We start from the raw sequence: 19,879 nt of genomic DNA on the forward strand, positions 1-19,879 counted from the left end.
GCTGTTCCCAGGGCTATATTTTAGCCAGCTGAGTCCACCGATCAGTAGCTGAAAGCGGCAGCTCCTGGGGTGGCTTGTGCTCCCAGAGTAGGATAGTCACCGGCCTCTGCAGCTTAGCTGGTAATTTCCCGGAGAGAGGCTGGCACAGGTTCCCGCAGCTTTCACCCTGCTGGAGGTAGGGGATATAGACTGGAGCTGCAATCTGATCTGGATGGAAAGAAGCTGGTCCCCACCAGCACTGGGATTTTCAGTCCACCCTGCTTCCCTTCGTGCCAGGCGCGGAGTTAAGGTGGTGGCTCCCGGCCTCTTTCTGACTTGGACAGGCTCAAACTTCAGCTGTTCTCAGGATTGTACTTTAGTCTGCTGAATTTACTCATCAGTAGCTGAAATTGGTGCCCAACCTTCTCTTCTTCCCCCGTTTTTGGGAAGTGGAGCTTTCAATTCCAGCTGCAGAACAGCTCCTGAGGCAGCTTGTGCCTCTAGTGGAGGATGGGCACTGTCCTCCGGGGCGTGGAGCGCTATACTCACAAGTCTTCTCTGCAGATGGGCAGTCTCCTCCTTCCATTCCTTCAAGGATGTTGCAGGATGCTCTTCTGGTCTCCTGGAGCCCCCAAACAGGTGCTTCAGCTAGCTCCAGAGAGCTCTGGGTGTTTACTAACAACTGTCCTGTAGCAGGAGCTGACTCCAGGAGGTATTTACTCTGCCGCCATCTTGCTGGTTCTCCAATTACCTCATGGCTTTTTGTTTTGTTTTGTTTTTATGATTTATTTATTTATGGTTTTTTAACTGTGTAGAGTGGTTATATTTTATTTGATATTTGCAGATTTGTGAAACTTATCCCAAGGAACTTTATGTTCCCCGAATTGCAAGCAAACCAATAATTGTTGGCAGTTCCAAGTTTCGGAGCAAAGGGAGATTCCCAGTTCTTTCATACTACCATCAAGAAAAGGAGGTAGGAAACTTTTTCTTTTTTGTTTATAATGCAGTATAACCCTTCTTCAGGTTTAAAAGTATTCAAAGAACACCAATTTTTACATTAAAAGCTTATTATTATACTTTTGCTAATAGGAAAGTGCTGACTTTTTAGTTACAGTTTTGAAATTTTAAAACAGACTACCCTGAAATATTGATCACCTACTTTAATACCTACTCCATGTGCCAGACATTGATAAAAAGCAGTTCTTATTCTCAAGCACTTAAGTCTAATAATCATATCCTGGAAAAATTCCTGAGGCACCTAATGGTACCTGGCACAGAGTTGCTGCTCATTAACTGTCTGTGAAATACTTTGGGAGACACAGATATAGATGGCAAGTTTTGTCACTATTTAATAATGAAAACATTAAGTTTGTCCTTAATCTTCTCTTTTTTCAAGGTGTTCATTGAAATTTTCTTAAGCCCTGTTAAATAGCATTTAAGAGCTGCTTTTACTTGAATGGATTTTCTAGGTTCTCTATTATAAGCCATCATTTTTCTTTTATTTAGTTGGTAATAATAGAAAAATGATTAAATATTGAATATTAAAGCAAACATTACTTTGTTTTTATTTTTTGTACTATATGGGTATATACTTTTTCATACCATTTCTTATATTCTACATGAAGACAATAAGTGATTCATTGTGATTTTGCCCCATCTTTCTTTTCAGTTGTTTTGTTCTTCCAGTGTATAGCTTCCTTTATTTGAATTACTGGATTTCAAGTAATTAGTACTGTCCACTGTATCAGTTTTGTTTTAATCATACTGAATTTTCTTCAAAAGATCTTTTCTATTTTATCACCTAGGTTACTGAAAAAATATTCTACATGGTTAGCATCAAAACAGTTATGTATTTGCCTGTATGAGTGTATGTCATGATAAAATATTCCGAATGTTTTCAACAATTATCTGTTTTCCTTTTGTTAAAATCAGGGTATTTCAGTCTGGGCACTATTGACATTTGAGACCCGATAAGTCTTTGTTGTAGGGAACTGTCCTGTGCATTGTATGATGTTCAGCAGTATCCTTGGCTTCTAACCCCACTAGATGCCAGTAGCTTCTCTCCTCCAAATTGTGGCAATGAAAATGCCTCCAGACATTGACAAAACATCCTTGTGGGGGCAAGGAAGGGGGGGGAGAGACTCACCCCCAGTTGGTAACCACTGGTCTAAACTAAATATTTACAAACTTGCTTCATATCTAATCCAGCCATCTCCTACTTTTTATAGATATTCTTTTCCTTCTGGATTGATTTGAGTTGAAGGTCATTTTTCTCGTTTTATGTCTTGTTTCATATGGAAATTGCTGATTTTTAGCCATTTACACTCAAATTAGAGATCTGAAAGTATTTAAGTAGTAAAAGTTCAGATGTTGTCACTTAAAAAAATTCTACGTGTATTGACTAATTCCTTGAACTTGAGTTTAAAGAATCCTGTAATCTAAATAGAGCACAAAATGCAAGTATTTTAATAATAGCTTACTTGCTAGAGAATCAACTAGGTGTTGCTTCTTAGGGTATAAGATTTTTTTTCATCAAACTAAGGTGATGTTTAGGTTTCTTAGGAGAAGAAAGTATTGGAAAATCTTAGAAACATCAAACTATTGAAATAGTATCTAATTCAAACAGTATTTCAAAGTTAATACTTTCAGTACATATTTGATTTTAATATTTTTATGTTTTTGTTTTTTTCTTTGTAGCTTTTTTTGAGACTTGTTTAGATAATCTGTTTTCTGTCTTTTTCAAATTAGGCTGCCATTTGTCGATGCAGTCAACCACTGTCAGGATTTAGTGCCAGGTGCCTGGAGGATGAACATTTGCTTCAAGCTATTAGTAAAGCCAATCCAGTCAATCGCTATATGTATGTCATGGATACAAGGCCCAAAGTATGTATCTGGAATACTGTATAGCATTTTAGTGAAATTAGTGTTATTACTTTAATTAACCCTAATTTTAAATGAACTGAGGCTACTAATGATATTAAGGAAATCATTGAAGTTATTTTAGTTATTTATGGAAATGATTTTATATTCTTAATGTTGTTGCAAGTAGCTATTTTGTGTTTAGCATTCCTGTTGATATTTATTTGCTGAAGGGTGGCATAGCTATAGCTTTATGTTTTTTTTTTTAGTGGATTTTCTGAGATGCATGTATGAAAACCTTTTTGGAGCTAAGAAATGATGATGATCATTGTTTACATATATCTGTGGTAATGGAAACTTTTATAGTAATCAAGACAGTGATTAACTGAATAGGCCTGTTTTCCACTTGTATACATGTAATTAAGATCAAATACAGAATGGCATTTCAGGGTTTAAGAACGATTAAATTATAAATGATAGTTTGGTTGAATAAATATAAAGTTTATTATGTAGACAAATGTTTCTTGTGGTTTTGGGTTAGAGATTGAGTTTCTAGTGCTTTTTAGCTATTTCACACTGTATTTACTAGCTGATGGAATCTGTTATATGGATCCACAGTCATTTGTCCCAAATTCATAGGAATTCTTGTGTTTTGTAATTAAAAATTTTTCAGATTTTAAAAGGTAACACAGTATATATATTGTGTATTATATATGACCACCAGCTTTTCTCTGGCAGCTTGTAATCAAACATTAATATTCTGAATTGAAACATACGAATGTCCATACTAAGTGGGGGTAATTAGAGACTAAACACAGCTTCATATGAGGCTTTGCTGCCAAATGAGTTTTGGAGCCATATCGTAGAAAACAAACTTAAAAAGATTTAAGAACCAAAAGCCTTTTCTAAGTTTTAGCTCCAGTAAAATTCACCTGTTTTAGTGTGTAGTTCTGAGTTTTGACAAACATATACATTCATATAACCATCACCACCAGCACAATCAAGCAGTAAAATAGTACCATCAGCATCCCCAAATTCCCTCTTGACCTCTTGTCCCTTCCCTCCATGACCCGCCCGGGCAAAAGATCTGTTTGCTATCCTTATAGTTTTACCTTTTCAAGAATGTCATGTAAATTGAATCATATAGTATGTTGTTTTTTGCGTCTGGATTCTTTTACTTAGCATAATTCATTGGAGATTTGTGTGTTGTTGTTTCATGTATTAGTAGATCATTTCAGCAAAGATGAAAACTATATGAAAGAATCAAATGGAAATTCTAGAAGTTAAAAATCATGGTTCCTTCAATAGACTTATCAGTAGACTCAACCCAGCTGAGGAAATAATCAATAAACAACATGGGTCAAGAGAAATTACTCAACTAAAGTGCAATAGGAAGCAAAAGTAAAAACAAAACAGTATCCAAAAGCTGTGTGACATTGTCAAATAGTCTAATATTTGTAATTGGAATCCTAGAAAGAAACAAGCGAAAGAAATATTTGAAGTGATAGTTGCCAAGAATTTTCCATAAATTAATGAAAGACATCAAGCTACAGATCAAAAAAGCTAAGAGAATACAAAGCAGGATTAAAAAAAATAGATACAGCATATTCAGACTGCTGAAAGTGGAAGAGAAAGAAAACATCTTAAAGGCTGCTGGAAGATGACAGGTTGCATAGGGGAAAACAAGGAAACGTGAGGCAGTATACTTCTGTTAGGATCCTTAAAGAGAGTAACAAGAAATAGTAACTCCTCCCACCATGCTTCAAAAATGTGTTTTTTCTCTGATACTTTCTTTGCTGTTCTCTGTTGTTATCTTAGAGGTGATGAGAACCTTGGAGACCAAAGCGCAGACTAGTTTGTGTGTACATTCACTGTTATAAAATGCCAATTGTTATCCTTTACAGGATACCGATCCTTTACAGGAGACCAATTTCCGAGAAACCCAGAATGGTGATCTCTTAGGTCTTCTCATATATATTTATATATATGTGTATGTGTATTTAGTAAAGCTGGATTTTGTATTGGGAACTCTTGTTGTGTAGAAGTCTTATATATTATGAAGAAATACTAAATAGTTTGTGGTCCAAAATTAGACATTCTTATTACTCTTTTTAGAATTTTTAATTTGCTAAATATTTTGTGTTAAATCATGGACCTTTATTTGAAAATTTAAGAAAATGAAGACAGCAGAGAGTGCATTCACTTAGGAAACACTGAGCATGAGAGTGATAAATATGAATAGGAAATACTACTTCTGTTAGACATCAATAGTGTAAGGTTAAATTTTTATCAGGACAAATGTCAGAATCCCTTCTTTTTTTTTTTAATCAAACAATATGTTACACAAAACAACCAATTCATATAGGATCCTGAAACTAAAGTAACTAAAATTTTCATTGATAATAGCTAACATTACTTTTAATTTTTATTATAGCATCGCATGCAGAGCTGGTGGGCTACACAAAAGGACATTGGCAGAATTATAGTGAGGATTTCTTCAAAAATCTGGAATGATGAGAAAATAAGAGAAAGCGATGAGAGAAAGCGAGTGAGCGATATAGAGCACAAACAATTTTAGTCAGCTTTCTGAAAAGAATGGTAGCTGTTTTAGAACTAATTCTCATCTTGTAGCCTCATGAGATAAAAGATTATGGAGAAAATTGAAGAGATTAATTTGAGTAAATTAAGACATATTGAAAAAATTAGAAAGGATGTCTGTATGTTTGATAATCTTTTATTTTGTTAAAAATCAAAACTTTCTTAGGAATCAAGTGTGGGTGGCATCTCCCATAAGAAAAATCTTAATTTTACTTCTTTGTGTAATCTAGGTTGATCAACTGGTAAACTATTTTTAGGTAATAGTAGATGTGAAGGGTGATTGTAATGCAAGACTTTTTGGAAATCTGAGGGTGATTTGTTTCTCGGAATCTACTTTCTCTTATTTGCATAATTGTCTGCTATACAGAAAATACACTTTTCATTGTTTTATTAGTCAAATAGTATAATATGGAAGCATTTTACGTATGTAACTCTTAATTTTACTTTAGTCATATGCTGTGAACAACCAGTGAGTCACAGTAGATAGAATTTAACTGTACTTGTTACCAACTGGAAGCCCTAACCCACTAAATGAGAAGCTACCGTTCTTTCAATTTAGGTTCTGTTTCATCCAAGTTTATAAAGAATATTTAGTAAATTGTTAATTATATACGTATGAAATCCTGGTCTGAAAGAATTAAACATGTGAAATCCTAAGTGAAACTCTAGTAGATATTTGATCTAATAACTGAAGATCATGGGCCTACAGGTAGTCTGTTTTCTCTTTAGAGACCAGTTAATTTTAGGTCCAGTTCTTCAATTTATCAGGATTAGAGGATTGTACACTATACTGTATCCTGATTGGGCTCCAGTCATCTCTGATATGGAAGATCTCAAGTAATCTAAGGCATACATATTTCAGTTCCGATTTTCAAGGTCCCTGTGGCTTTCTGAATGATCTAACATTCCAAGCCTCTTCTGAAGTGAACCTCATAGATTCATTCTGTAAAAGAAAAGCTCCCCAGGGCTTTTCATCTCTATATCATTTAGGATATAGATAAAAGACATTTCTTTCTTTTTACTTGTGAATTATTACAAACATGTAAAATTGATTAAATATAAATGAATTTGATTTACGAATTATTTGTGGGCAACTTCTTGCCTGGACCTTTCTGTTATATAGCACTTATATTGTTATTTTTGTAGTATCCTTCTTTACTATTAATGATGTGACATTTTTACTTAATAAAGTGGTTCTTATTCAGTTTTGATAAGTTCTTTTAAACACTCTGCTAACTAAATTATGTCTTACATAATGCTTTCATGATATTTTGATAAGCTAATTTAAAAGTTAGAATGTATATCTATAAATTTCTGAAATTTTTAATTTTAGCTGAATGCAATGGCCAACAGAGCAGCTGGAAAAGGTTATGAAAATGAAGACAACTATTCTAATATTAGATTTCAGTTTGTTGGAATTGAAAATATTCATGTCATGAGGGCCAGCCTTCAAAAATTATTGGAAGGTATGATTTCTTCTTACCTTTTGGCATCTTTGTCCGATAGAATATAATGCTAGTTACAAGTAATATAAAATTTTCTACTAGACATATGCAAAGGAGTAAACAGAAACAGACAAAATTAATTTTAGTAATATATTTAACTCATATATCAAAAATATTTCAACATATAATAAATATAGAAAATTAGTAATATTTTACTTTTTTGTATTGCGTCTTTGAAATCCAGTGTGTGTTTACATTGGTAGGACATCTCAGTTTGGACTAGCCACATTCCAAGTGCTCAGTAGCCACAGTTGGGTGGTGACCACGTATTGACAGTACAATTCTAGCAGTTTTGCAAAAAATTGTTCTTGTTAAATAGATATTCTTGAGTAGTTAGTACAATGAAGATTAATTTACTTCAGTATAGTTAAGATTAATTTATGATACTGTTCCATGTAAATATTAATATCTTTGCAGTTGTGGTATGGAATTTTAAAAATTAAGCATCAGGCAACTTTTAGCTAAACACTTGTGTTACAAATTTTTTTAAAAAGATTTGGTTATATTTTAGGTACAAAAAAAATGACAGAAAAAAATGCACCAAAAACTCATTATTGATCTTCTAATAGCATCTTTTCATTTATAGAGCCTTGCCTATTTATGTTGTCCTTATCTTCTCTTCTTTCCCAAATTCACTTACCTAGAGATATCTTTAATAGGAGAAGTGGAGCCTCTAGTCCCATTCTAATGGAAATGTTTTCCCCCTCCTTTTTAGTCAGTGGTACCAGAGGGCTTTCTGTGAATGATTTCTACTCTGGTTTGGAGAGCTGTGGATGGCTTCGCCATATCAAAGCTGTTATGGATGCTGCAATCTTCTTGGCCAAAGTAACTCTTTATCTCTATATTTGGTTTGAGGGTTTATTATGGTTGGGAAGAAGTGGATTTTTCCTTTTGGGTGCTGGTATCCATTCCAGTCAGAGAACTTTTATTATGCTTTACCTCTCTAATGAGACTCACTTTTATTCGATCCTTTAAAGTATCATGTAGCACTTAATATTGGGATTTAAAAATTCCCAAATACTTTGAAACAGCATTTTTGCCCTTGTTTTTTGTCTGCTTGCTTTGGGTCTTTATAGTTGTTTTTTGGCTTTGTTTTTTGTTTTTAGAAATAACACTTTAACAAAATTACCCTTGCAGTTGTGGCTGCAATACTGTTGTAGAAGAGTTAAAGCTCTTCTTTATATTGCAGTACTTGCACGTGTGGTTTTTGAGTAAAAAAAACTTATCAACTGACCTAAAATATGGTCTACTGGAATATAAGTATGTGATCTTTCATTACAGGCAATAATGGTTGAAAATGCAAGTGTGTTGGTGCATTGTTCTGATGGTTGGGATAGGACTTCCCAGGTTTGCTCCCTTGGCTCTCTTTTATTGGATTCCTATTATAGGACAATCAAAGGATTCATGGTAAGGATTTTTTCGACCAGAGGTTCTCAAATAGGAGTGATTTTTGCCCTTACCCAGGGGATATTTGGCAACATCTGGAGTCAATTTTTGGTTAATACTGAAGGGTAGGGGGTGCAACTGACACCTAGTGAGCAGAGGCTGGAGATGCTGCTCTCCATCCTCTAATGCACAGGCCAGTCCCCCACAATAAAGCATAATCCAACCCAGGTCAACAGTGCTGAGATTGAGATGCTCAGAGTTAGACTAATTTCCACTTATGCCATCTCATTGACAAAAAGGTTTATATTTGAGGTTTTTTCCTTCTAAAATGTTAAAAAAGAAATATTTAGTATTTTCTCTCTCGTTTTATATAATGTAAATAATGGTAAAACAAGACAAATAAGGGCACTTTAAATATTATTTTCTGGAGGAAACTTTAAAGTGCTTTCATTTCTTCTGTGTAATAACATGTTAGGAGGCATGTTTTAGATTTAAAGATTAAATTTCTTGTTGAACAGATTTTCTGTTTTGTGAAGGTAAAACACTTCTATTTTTTGTTTGTTTTTTTAACTTAGGTTTTCAAATTTACCTCAACTTACAGCATCTAATGTAAATGAAGAGATGTTAGAAAGTTTTCATTAGTCTAGAATTAGTAAATACAGTACCATCTTAGAGCAGGGGAAAGTGTAAAATCACCAGGCCCCTTTCAGCCATCATTTTATAGTACTAATTTTTTAAAATCTGAGGCAGGCCCAATGGGAGTGCTGTAAATAAGAAAATAATGTTCAGCTTACTTTGGGAGTGTAAGACAAGCCATATCTTTCTTTGCCACATTTGGCTTTAGTTGTTTGCTAGACATCCAAATGAAATCATGGAATAAAATGATCAGGGGCAATGAGAGAGCTTCCCAGGCAAAAGGAACAATATGAACAACACATAGCCCTTGAGGTGACTGCAGGTAATTTGTTATGGATAGAATTCAGGGTGTGTGTCAGAGTAGGGGTATCGGTGCAAATGAGTATTGTGGGATTAGGGCCTGAGAAAGAAGGCTGGAACTGGAACTGTACCTGCTCTGCATAGTGAGAAGCCATTGAAGGGCTTTAAACAGAGGAAGTGGTAACTCGATTAGATCTGCTTTTTGAAAAGATGGTTTGTTGTCTTGTGGAAGACAGGGTTTGGGAACGGAGGCTGGGAGACCAGTGCAGAAACTGTTAAGATAAGTTGAGGGAGAAAAGAGGGCCAGAGCTAGTAACAGACAAATGGAGGGGAGGTGATGGTTTCCAGTGATGTTAAGGAAGAAGCATTAGTAAGAGTCGGCTGTGGATTAGATATGGGAGTAAAGAGAAGGAGCGTCCTCCAGGCTGATCTCCCGGTTCTGATGGATGGATGGTACTCTTCAGCCCTAAACAGACACAGCAGAGTCACAGATTTAATGCCAAAAAATACTGACTTAAGTACATGGGCTGTGGAAGAATGGTGGAGGGCCCAGAATAAAATCTGAGGCTCCGGCCTGAAAGTCACTCCACCGAGATCACACACAAACATGTAGCCCGTGCAGTGTGTTACCAGAAACTACCTTCTAAACGACTACGTTCTGTGGCCTTCTGCAGAGGTCAGGAGCTTGTGGAATACATCAGAGGAACTAAAAGTGGTATTTGACACTGTGCTAACAGTGTGCTTGGTGATTATGGAAATGACAATTTAAAGTATATTAATTTCTAGGAAAATATGTTCAGATTACACTGAGAAAAAATTAGAAACTGTTTATTTTTGTGGAGTTGCTAAGTATTTAAGCCATGAAAGAGAAAACAGATGAAATCCTGTAAGAGGTTAGAGAGCAATGTTTAGAATGGAAGATTAGCCTTACCATTTGTGGAAGCGTATAATTCTTTTTTCCCCTTAAGGACTGTATAAGTAACGTATTAATACAAGTAAGCCAAAAGGTTTAAAAACCCCTCCCCCTCTCCCCACCAGTCTACTATCCAGAGTTAATAACTCTTAACATTTGGTTTATATTTTTCTAATGTTTTTCAATGCAAATATCTTCATACATATGAAAATTTCAGTGAAATACTGTTCTCTAACATGCACTTTTCATTTAAAATGTCATGAATACAACTAAAATAATTTAAGTCACAAGACCAGTCTGTTTCTTTTTAGGTGTCATTTTCATCTTGTTTAACCCCCAGATCTCCTGCAGGTTCAGACTGTCTTGCCTATAGTTTTTTGGGGGTTTTGCAGCCATAATTAAAATTGTACTTGATGTTTTTAAGCTAATGGGATTTAATCCATTCTAAAGGCAAAAAGTAAAAGTTGTTTTAAAATGAATTTTACTTTTTCTCTCTAAGGTTTTAATAGAAAAGGATTGGATCTCCTTTGGACATAAATTTTCAGAGAGGTGAGTCACAGCTATACATTGATATATTTTGTAAAATTAGTAGAACTATTTAAGATTGCCAAAATGTTTCTGTCCGTGAACTTGCATGTCTGATGGGAGGTGAAATGGCTATGGTTTGTATTATATTTTGTATGAACTCTGATTTAATGTCTTGTCATTTCTTTCAATTCCAATAACTTTGTTCATTTTTATGGCTATTTATTACCTTCCTCTTTGGCTGGATTGTAGTATTTAAAAGGTAAAAGATCTTTTAAAGTATGGCTGAAAACCTCTTTATGCAATAGGTATAAATTGTTTCAATAAAAAATTCAGTTCTTGTGTGCTAATGTAGCAGTGTTTATTATATTTATATATAGTACATATAAAGATTATGTTTTGGTAAATATATGTTTTGGTATGTTTGTTTATATTTAAAAATACTGAATAATGGACTTCTTTCAGAGGCATTTTAAAAATCGTGTACTTTTTTGGGGGGGTTAGGTGTGGCCATTTGGATGGTGACCCAAAGGAAATATCACCAGTGTTTACTCAGTTTTTGGAATGTGTGTGGCATTTGACCGAACAGTTTCCTCAAGACTTTGAATTCAATGAAGCATTTCTTCTTCAGATCCATGAACATATTCATTCATGCCAATTTGGAAACTTCCTTGGAAACTGTCAGAAGGAAAGGGAAGAACTCAAGTAAGATGATCTGATAGTAATGGATCTTTTTCCCGCTTCCTAGCTGAATTCTAACAAAAATCATAATTAAATCATATAAAACATTTTGACAGTATGAAAGTGGAATATTTTTGTAATGATCTTATTGTCTGTATTTCTGAATCTACCTTCCCTCTGAATATCCCCTATCCCTCCTATATATATATATGTACACTAGTAAATAACTGTACATTTTTTTATTTTTAAAATTTGTGAAGTATGGCATACATAGAGAAAAGTACATGCAGCATAAGTATAACACTCAGTAAATCTTAAACTAATCCAGCTATGCAACCAGCACCCAGAACAACAAACACACCCTAGCAGCCTCCCTCATGCCCCTTTCCAGTCTGAATATATGTTTTAGAATAGTGAAATATTAACATTATTTAATTTCTCAGTAAGTATTGATAACTTGCTTTAAAGTGTGGTTAAGATTTAAAAGTAGTTGATTTGTTTTAAGGTGAGATGAAGCCTATAGCTCTCCTTAATTTCTAAACAAACAATTCTTTGGGAAAAATAAATCAGCCTTTTTTTGGTGCAGTGTGTTCGTCCCTGATTAGGATCTTGGATGAGCTATGAGACACTCTAATCTATTTGGCTCTAGTTACCCTGTGCTTTCCTAACTGGTCTTTGGGGGTAGGGATTTTTTTTTTAAAAGAGTTTTGTACCCAACTAATCCAGGCTTTGGGTCTTTTTTTTAAAAGATGTATTTTATTTATTTATCTCCCCCCCCCCCCCCCACCACCACCACCATTGTTTGCAGTTGCTGTTTGCTCTCTCTGTCCTTTTTCTGTATGCTCTTTGTGTCTGCTCGTCTTCTCTTTAGGAGGCCCTGGAAACTGAACCCAGGACCTCCCATGTGGAAGAGAGGTGCTCAATCACCTGAGCCACCTCGGCTCCCTCATTTGTTGGGTCTCTCATTGTCCTTCCTCTTTGTGTCTCTTCTTGCATCATCTTGTTGCGCCAGCTCACCAAACCGGCCTGCTATGCCAGCTCACCGTCTCTAGGAGGCACCGGGAGCTGAACCCCGGGACCTCCCATCTGGTAGGCAGAAACCCAATCTCTTGAGCCACATCTGCTTCCCACTGGCTGAATTTTAATGCAATGGAGACCTCAAGTATGACTGAGAGGTCCTATTTCTTTTTTAAGTTGGACTTAGGGGTTTAGGTTTCTTAGAGTTGGCAATAAAAAGCAGTTATAGATTCTTGAACACACAAGTGATATATTAAAAAACTATATCTGGTAAGAGTTTTGAAGACAGCCATGAACCCTCACTCCAGTGTTGATGGCAGTTTCGAGAGTGTAGAAAAATCTAAAGATGTAAGGAATAATACATGAATAAAGAATATGATAGAGTTGAACAAGTCAGAACATTATGACTTTAGCTCTGTGTTATATCTTCACTATAGTTTATCATAATTTGAAGCAGGTGACTCTTCTCTTAGAGTATACAGATAATTTAGGAAAGACTATTCTTCTCAGTTAATGATGGTGTCCTCACAAATGGGAAGATGCTTACAAGGCTGATCTTTCCTACCAGTCTCTCTCTAAAAACACAGCTATGGGTCATCCTAGGGGTCATGGAAATGAGATGGTTCTCCACTTTTCTCTTCCTTTCTCATCATGTATCCCATCCAGAGTTTATATACGTATACTCCCTGAAAACATTCTACCCTTTACCCACCTATTGTTAGATTTGAAATATAATTGGCATTTTTAGATCTTTTTTTTAAAGATACATAGATTACACACAATGTTACATTAAAAAATGTGAGGTACCCACATATCTCACTCCCCACATCCCCCACTCCTCCCATCTCAACAACTTCTTTCATTAGTGTGGTACATTTAAAAATCTTGAATAATATTCTAATTTTGTCCTAATTCCCTTTTTGTACTCACTCTTAAATCTCTTTGCCCAGAATAGGGGTTAAGAAAACAAGGCCAAACAGAGAATAGCTTAATATCTTACTCTCTGTGTATGCATGTGGTGACTTAAAATATGTGTCATATAGAGTACAAGTTTATGAAATTGGGTGATTTAAAAGAAAAATCTCTTAAAGCACGTGTTTATGAGAGAAAATGACATACCTATGTTGTGTTTAAGAGATATGGTCTTATTTATTACATGATGATGAGTGAAAAAGGAGAAAAGAAGATGTAGAATTCAGAGACAAGGTAAGGTCAGACTGTGAATAGAAGGGAAAACTAGAATCTAAATCTACTTTGGAAACAATTGTCTGATTTATAAAAATTTATATTTATAAAAATTTTTATTTATTGGAAAGATCTTTGTTTTTCTCATTACATTCAGATTGGAGGAGAAGACTTATTCACTGTGGCCATTTCTTTTGGATGACCAAAAGAAGTACTTAAATCCTCTCTACAGTTCCAAATCTCAGAGATTAACAGTTTTGGAGCCAAATACAGTATCTTTCAATTTTAAGTAAGTTGGAATAATTGAAATACTTGTGCTTGATTTTTCTCAAACACAATTTGTTGAAACTCTTTTTTGTTGTTGTGAAGGTTTTGGAGAACCATGTACCACCAATTTGACCGAACATTGCATACTAGGCAGTCTATGTTTAACATAATTATGAACATGAATGAGCAGAATGAACAATTAGAGAAGGATATTAAAGACCTAGAATCTGTAAGTATTCTGAAGTATCTTATCTGATCTGTTTGGAATGTTAAATTAGTTTAGTTTCTTATTTGTGTTTTTAGTGTAAATCAATAATATATAACCTCTTAAGTGTGTGTGGTTGATTTAAATCTCTTCTACTTTGATTGAATCGATTAGTTTGAACCCCTGTATCTTAAACTATATATTGAAATATGTCAAGTATTTAGAAAAGCATAGAGATAAATATATAAATGTCTGAGCACCCTCTACCTAGATTTGTGAGATTTTAATAGTTGTCATATTTGTTCCAGCTTTTTCTTGGTTTTAAGATGTAAAATATCATAGATGAATTTGAAGAGCACTGACCACTCCTCTCCGTCCTCTTCCCACCTGTCTCCTTTTGTCTGGGCAGATTCTCGGTGCCAACTTTGATGCTCATTAACCCATTGCATATTTTTATACTTTGCTACATATGTTTTTATCCACAATTTATAGTATTATTTTGCATAATTTCAAATGTTTTTGCTATGCAGTAGAAAAACATGAAAGAATATCTGTGGTATTTATCTAAGGTATAAAGGGCAACAGATAACATGATTACCCATGTACCCTTCACTTAGGTTTTAAAACTTTCCATGAAGACTGCCATAGTTCCTATACTTCATTTTGTTCAACATTGTTTTGAATTTTATCAATATTGATACATGTACCTTTAGTTCATTTGTTTTATTAACTAATATACAGTATTGTTTGAATATATCACAATCTGTCTATTCACTTATTGACCAACATTGAAAATTGGTTTCAGTTGTAGAAGTCCATGATTACAAATTGATATCTTTTCATGCATTTGTTGGCGATTTGGTTTTCCTTTTCTGAGAATGGCCTAGATAAACCTTGACTCATTTTTCTATTGGCATATTTGCATTTTTCTTGATTTGTAAAGGTTCTTTATATACAAGACACTGATTCCTTATCAGTTATACATAATGTGAATGGCTTTGTCTGGTCCATGTTGGTCTTTTCCAGTTTATTTATGACATGTTTTGCATAGACATTTTGAATTTTAATGTAGTCAACTTGATCAGTCTTTGTGCTTTTTTGTGAGTCTTGGTTAAGAAAATCTTCCCCACCCTAAGCCTTTTCCTGTAATTTATTTCTTTGCCATCAAATAAAACCAAAACCAGTAAGTATGTATATCTTAAACAATTGTTAGAACTCAGACCATCTCAATCTACATTTTAGGCAGGAGTGCTTCTTAGTCATCTTTTAGGTAGGAGGTAAATGTCTGCTCATGTAAATTATAGGCGGAGGATAGGTAAGTCCAAGATATAAGTAATACAAGAAGATAGTCTGGAGATCAGTCCAGGGATTTGGAAAACATCATGCTCTGTCAAGGAGCACTTTTCAAATCTTCTGCTCAGTAAGACCAAAAAAAAAAAAAAAAAAAAAAGCCCTTTTGTGTTCATCTACCAAACCATTGTAAGAAAACCATGTAAGAAAAAGCTCTATACAGTCAATAAAACCTTTAGCCAAATGAGTATGCGATGGAGTTAATATACAGTTGTGATTTCAGAGTGAATGTCGCACATATATCTTTCATTATAATATGTTCACTTGTTATACTTTCTAGATAATGCATGTCCTTTCAAATGTTGTGAAGGCCTAGTGATCTTTTGCAGTCAAATCTGGCTGGATTGATTGATTGAAAAACAAATATATATATGTATATATACATAAAAACAACTAAGCATAATCATTTACAAAAGTTGTAAAAAATTAGAATTTTCCATGATTTTTTATTCATTTGCACTAGATTTTATTTTTTGAGATTTAATTTTGTTGCATATATAAGGAGAACATTTGCAAAGACATATTTGATTCTTTCACCTATTATGGACCTTGTGGTATGAGAAATTAGTAATTTTTTCTAATTTGGATTTGTTTTAGAAAATAAAGCAACATAAAAATAAGCAAACAGATGGAGTCCTCACCAAGGAATTGTTAAATTCAGTTCTTCCTGAATCGCCTACCCTCAAAACTTCCTTGTGTTTTAAGGAGCAGACTCTGCTCCCTGTGAATGATGCTCTTCGAACTATAGAGGGCAGCAACACAGCAGATAATCGTTACAGTGACTATGCAGAAGAGTTTTCCAAATCAGAGCCTGCTGTTGTCAGCTTGGAATATGGCGTGGCAAGAATGACTTGTTAGACTTGCAGAGTATTTTCTGGACTGACTGTAATGCAAAAAATGGATTATTTTGAGGATGGTTTATGCCACAGTATGAAAAAGGGAATTTGTCTAATGATCTTAGGATTTAACTATAGGTTAATAGTGGAAGAGGGGGTAATAACTCTCCGTATGAGAGAATGAAGTTAGTTTAATTGCAGTTTTAGCAAGAATTGACATTCAGTTCCATGAGAAATGAGTGACATTTGGGGGGTTTACTCAAAACACAATTTTCACTGTCTACTAGTGAATTGACATTTCTTGTATGATTTATACGTTAATACAACCAAACATGAATAACCTTCCTTGAGTATAATTTAATTGCGAGAAAACAGAACTTGACAAAGTATGGTTCCTTACTGAATAATTGACGTGGCATCTACTTCAATTATGTAATATAATTGTAGATATCTACCTATTTTGCCTATTTGTGTTGTTTAATGTTGAAGTGCCATGAAAGTATGTCGAAGAAAGCCTTAAAATAAATTTTCAGCTCATTCTCTACCCTTAAGTTCCATAGCCTAGGGCAAGATGTTTTGGTTTGGTTTGGGTCATTCTTGTTTTACTTGTAGAAAACTGCACTTTTGTAACTGCAGGAGTTGCACACTGTTATACTCAATGTAAACAGTTGCAGAAGTGCAGTATTTAGTACATGGTTAGCTGGTTCCACCTCTGTATTCAAAATTAGTGAAAACTTGAAGGTTTTATTCTAATTACAATTGGTTTAGAGCTACATTTGATGACTTATTCTTTATGGCTTAAATAGATTATTGATTTCCTGTATATGTATAAGCGTATTTAACAGTCTTTTATATATGGATTACAGCATTCTATTGATTCCTCTTTTGTGGTTGACTTTATTCCTTTGAAAACTAGTTTAAAGAGCTAAAGCTGTAATACTGTTCTTAGAAACAATGAATAGTACCCATTTATTTTTTTAACTGCCTTATCTTTCAGTGAGTTACGTTTTCTAGAATATCTAACTTTTAGTTTACTCAGAAACTTCTGGGTAACAAAGGGAAGTACAGATAGTTTAGATTTTGTTTGGTTGCATGAATTTTAAAGTAGAACATTTTTTTCTTCTCTTAACTATAGAAGAAAAAAGGAAAATTAAGGAGTGCCTAATATAAAATAAATGTTTAACAAAAACAACTTAAACTCTGGGAACAGCTTGATTTTGCCATGTAATTTAACTGTTTATTCTTTATACTAGTACATTTATTTAAATTATAATAAAAATTGCACATGGTTGGCAATGTACCACTTGGCTTTAAAATGAAAACTTTAACATGGGTAACACTAGGCACAATGTAGGGAGGATATGCGGAAGTCTGCATTGAACCCTCATACTTTTCTTTATTGCACATATCTATTATGTTAGTTTGAACATAAACATCTTTTTTGAATGGAAAATCATTTTATTGTATGAGAGCTTATCTAATTCTATTTATTTTCTAGAACTTTTCTGTGACACATTATGTAATAGGAAAAATACTCCTTTTTCAACAGTAACAGAAATGCACTGTAAAATACTGTTTGTGATTTAGCCAAGCCTTTTTCCATTTTTAAGCATTGAGAGAGGAAATTTTTAAACTCTCTAGCAACAAAGGGAAGCTTTTGTGCCTTGTTACTTGGTTCCAGTCATTGATTTTGGTTTTGGAATCTTCCCTGGCAGACTTCTTATATTCAACTCTTGATCTTCAACTTGAGACATATATCCATGTGTTTATATGTGCACACATGAACTGAGAAATCAGTTAATATACCAAGTGACCTACAGGATATATGTTGGTAAAAAGATTGTATATATGTCTTATAAAATTGTTATGTTCAGTGTGTGTGGAAATATATAGCATGTAAATTATTTCATATATTATTTAAAGGTAATTAAATGTTCATGTTTTATTTTGGATGTTTTTCTTTGGAGAAAACAAATTGGATCATGTTGTGTATGTTTGTTTTTCTTTTACCTAAGCAAGTGGGCCTGCATGTTACATTAATCTTAACAGGGTATAAAACTTGAGCAGTTCATTTTCCAAAAGATTGATGTTGATAAATAGTAACTGTGAAAACAAAAATAAGTTCCAAAATCTTTAAAATGGGCATAGTGCGTTAATTAAAAGGTTTAACAGAGTCATTAACCTTTCTTTTGGCTGTTGTTACTTCTTAATATTAGTATTTTCTTGTGCTCTTAAAGGGCCACCTTGTTGGTTGAAGGCAGGGTCAGATGAGTAGATGCATGCAGAGTGAGAGAATATATATATATATATATATAGACACATATATTCCCTTTTTTAAGAAGCAAAAGGCATCATACTATACACATGTATCTATACCTTCCTTTTTTTTTCACTTAATCTTGAAGATTACTCCATGTCACTGCATGTAAAGCTTGCCCATTCTTTGTAGCTGCATAGTAATCCATTGTGTGGACTTTTATCGAACTAGTTTATTCAGCTAAATCCCTAATTTTAAGTTTTTTTATTATGCAAATATCCAAATAATACAATGTTCACAAATAAAAGCACTTCATCTATCCATCCAGAGCCAATTATTAACGGAGTTTTCCCAGTCTTATCCATACTTGCCCCTTTAAAACAAATTCCAGACAAATGATTTTATCCAAATGGTTCAGAATGTGTGTGTATATAAACAAATACTTTGTAAAATGTGGCAGAGATACTGTGATGATTTATAAAGCATATTATGGTATTGATGGATAAAGTAAGACTTTTTTTATCTTCTTTAAGGTCATTTACCTTTTTAGCTGTTCATGTGTTGCCCATGTTTCCAAACAAGTGTTCTTTTTCTTTTTTTCTTTAAGGGCTCTTGATGTTTTATGGGTATTATATTTTCTCTGATGTAATATATGCTTATTTTCTCCTAGCCTTTTGCTTTTTTTTAAAAAAATATTTATTTCTCTCCTCTTCCCCCGGCCCCCCCCCCCAGTTGTCTGTTCTCTGTGTCTATTTGCTGTGTGTTCTTCTTTGTCCACTTCTGTTATTGTCAGCGGCTCGGGAATCTGTGTTTCTTTTTGTTGCATCATCTTGTTGTGTCAGCTGTCCATGTATGCGGCGTCATTCCTGGGCAGGCGACACTTCCTTTCACGCTGGGCGGCTCTCCTTACGGGGTGCATCCTTGCGCATGGGGCTCCTCTACGCGGGGGACACCCCTGCGTGGCACAGCACTCCTTATGCGCATCAGCACTGTGCATGGGCCAGCTCCACAGAGATCAAGGAGGCCCGTGGTTTGAACTGTGGACCTCCCATGTGGTAGGCAGACGCCCTAACTGCTGGGCCAAGTCCGCTTCCCGTCTTTTGCTTTTTATGCTATTTGTCATTTGGCAGAGTTTAATTTTTTTTTCTTCTTTCCCTTCCCCTCCTCCTCCTCCTCATCCTGCCCTGCTGTTTTTGCTCTCTGTGTCCATTTGCTGTGGGATCTTCTATATCTATTTTCTCTTTTTGTCTTCTCATCTTTCTCCTCTAAGTTTCACTGGGATTCAATCCTGGGGACCTCTGATGTGGAGAGGTTTCCTGTCAATTGTGCTACTTCAGTTCCTGGTCTCTGCTGCACTTCACCTTGACTCTCCCCTTCGTC

The 19,879-nt window shown here is 34.6% G+C and overlaps 1 protein-coding gene across 1 annotated transcript in view; it reads left to right on the forward strand.

The window, feature by feature from the left end:
- Nucleotides 1–18,423, forward strand: part of MTMR6 (myotubularin related protein 6) — a 41,781-nt gene extending 23,358 nt beyond the window's left edge. The window contains exons 5-14 of the mRNA XM_004453085.4: nucleotides 824–952; nucleotides 2,728–2,862; nucleotides 6,770–6,902; nucleotides 7,657–7,766; nucleotides 8,223–8,348; nucleotides 10,676–10,725; nucleotides 11,206–11,406; nucleotides 13,742–13,873; nucleotides 13,954–14,080; nucleotides 16,004–18,423. Of these exons, the coding sequence (XP_004453142.2) occupies nucleotides 824–952; nucleotides 2,728–2,862; nucleotides 6,770–6,902; nucleotides 7,657–7,766; nucleotides 8,223–8,348; nucleotides 10,676–10,725; nucleotides 11,206–11,406; nucleotides 13,742–13,873; nucleotides 13,954–14,080; nucleotides 16,004–16,264 (1,404 nt within the window). The 3' untranslated portion in view covers nucleotides 16,265–18,423. The remainder of the gene's footprint in view (nucleotides 1–823; nucleotides 953–2,727; nucleotides 2,863–6,769; nucleotides 6,903–7,656; nucleotides 7,767–8,222; nucleotides 8,349–10,675; nucleotides 10,726–11,205; nucleotides 11,407–13,741; nucleotides 13,874–13,953; nucleotides 14,081–16,003) is intronic.
- Nucleotides 18,424–19,879: the final 1,456 nt, after the last annotated feature.

This window comes from Dasypus novemcinctus, chromosome 15 (genome assembly GCF_030445035.2).
Source record: "Dasypus novemcinctus isolate mDasNov1 chromosome 15, mDasNov1.1.hap2, whole genome shotgun sequence".
NCBI classification, from domain to species: Eukaryota; Metazoa; Chordata; class Mammalia; order Cingulata; family Dasypodidae; genus Dasypus; species Dasypus novemcinctus.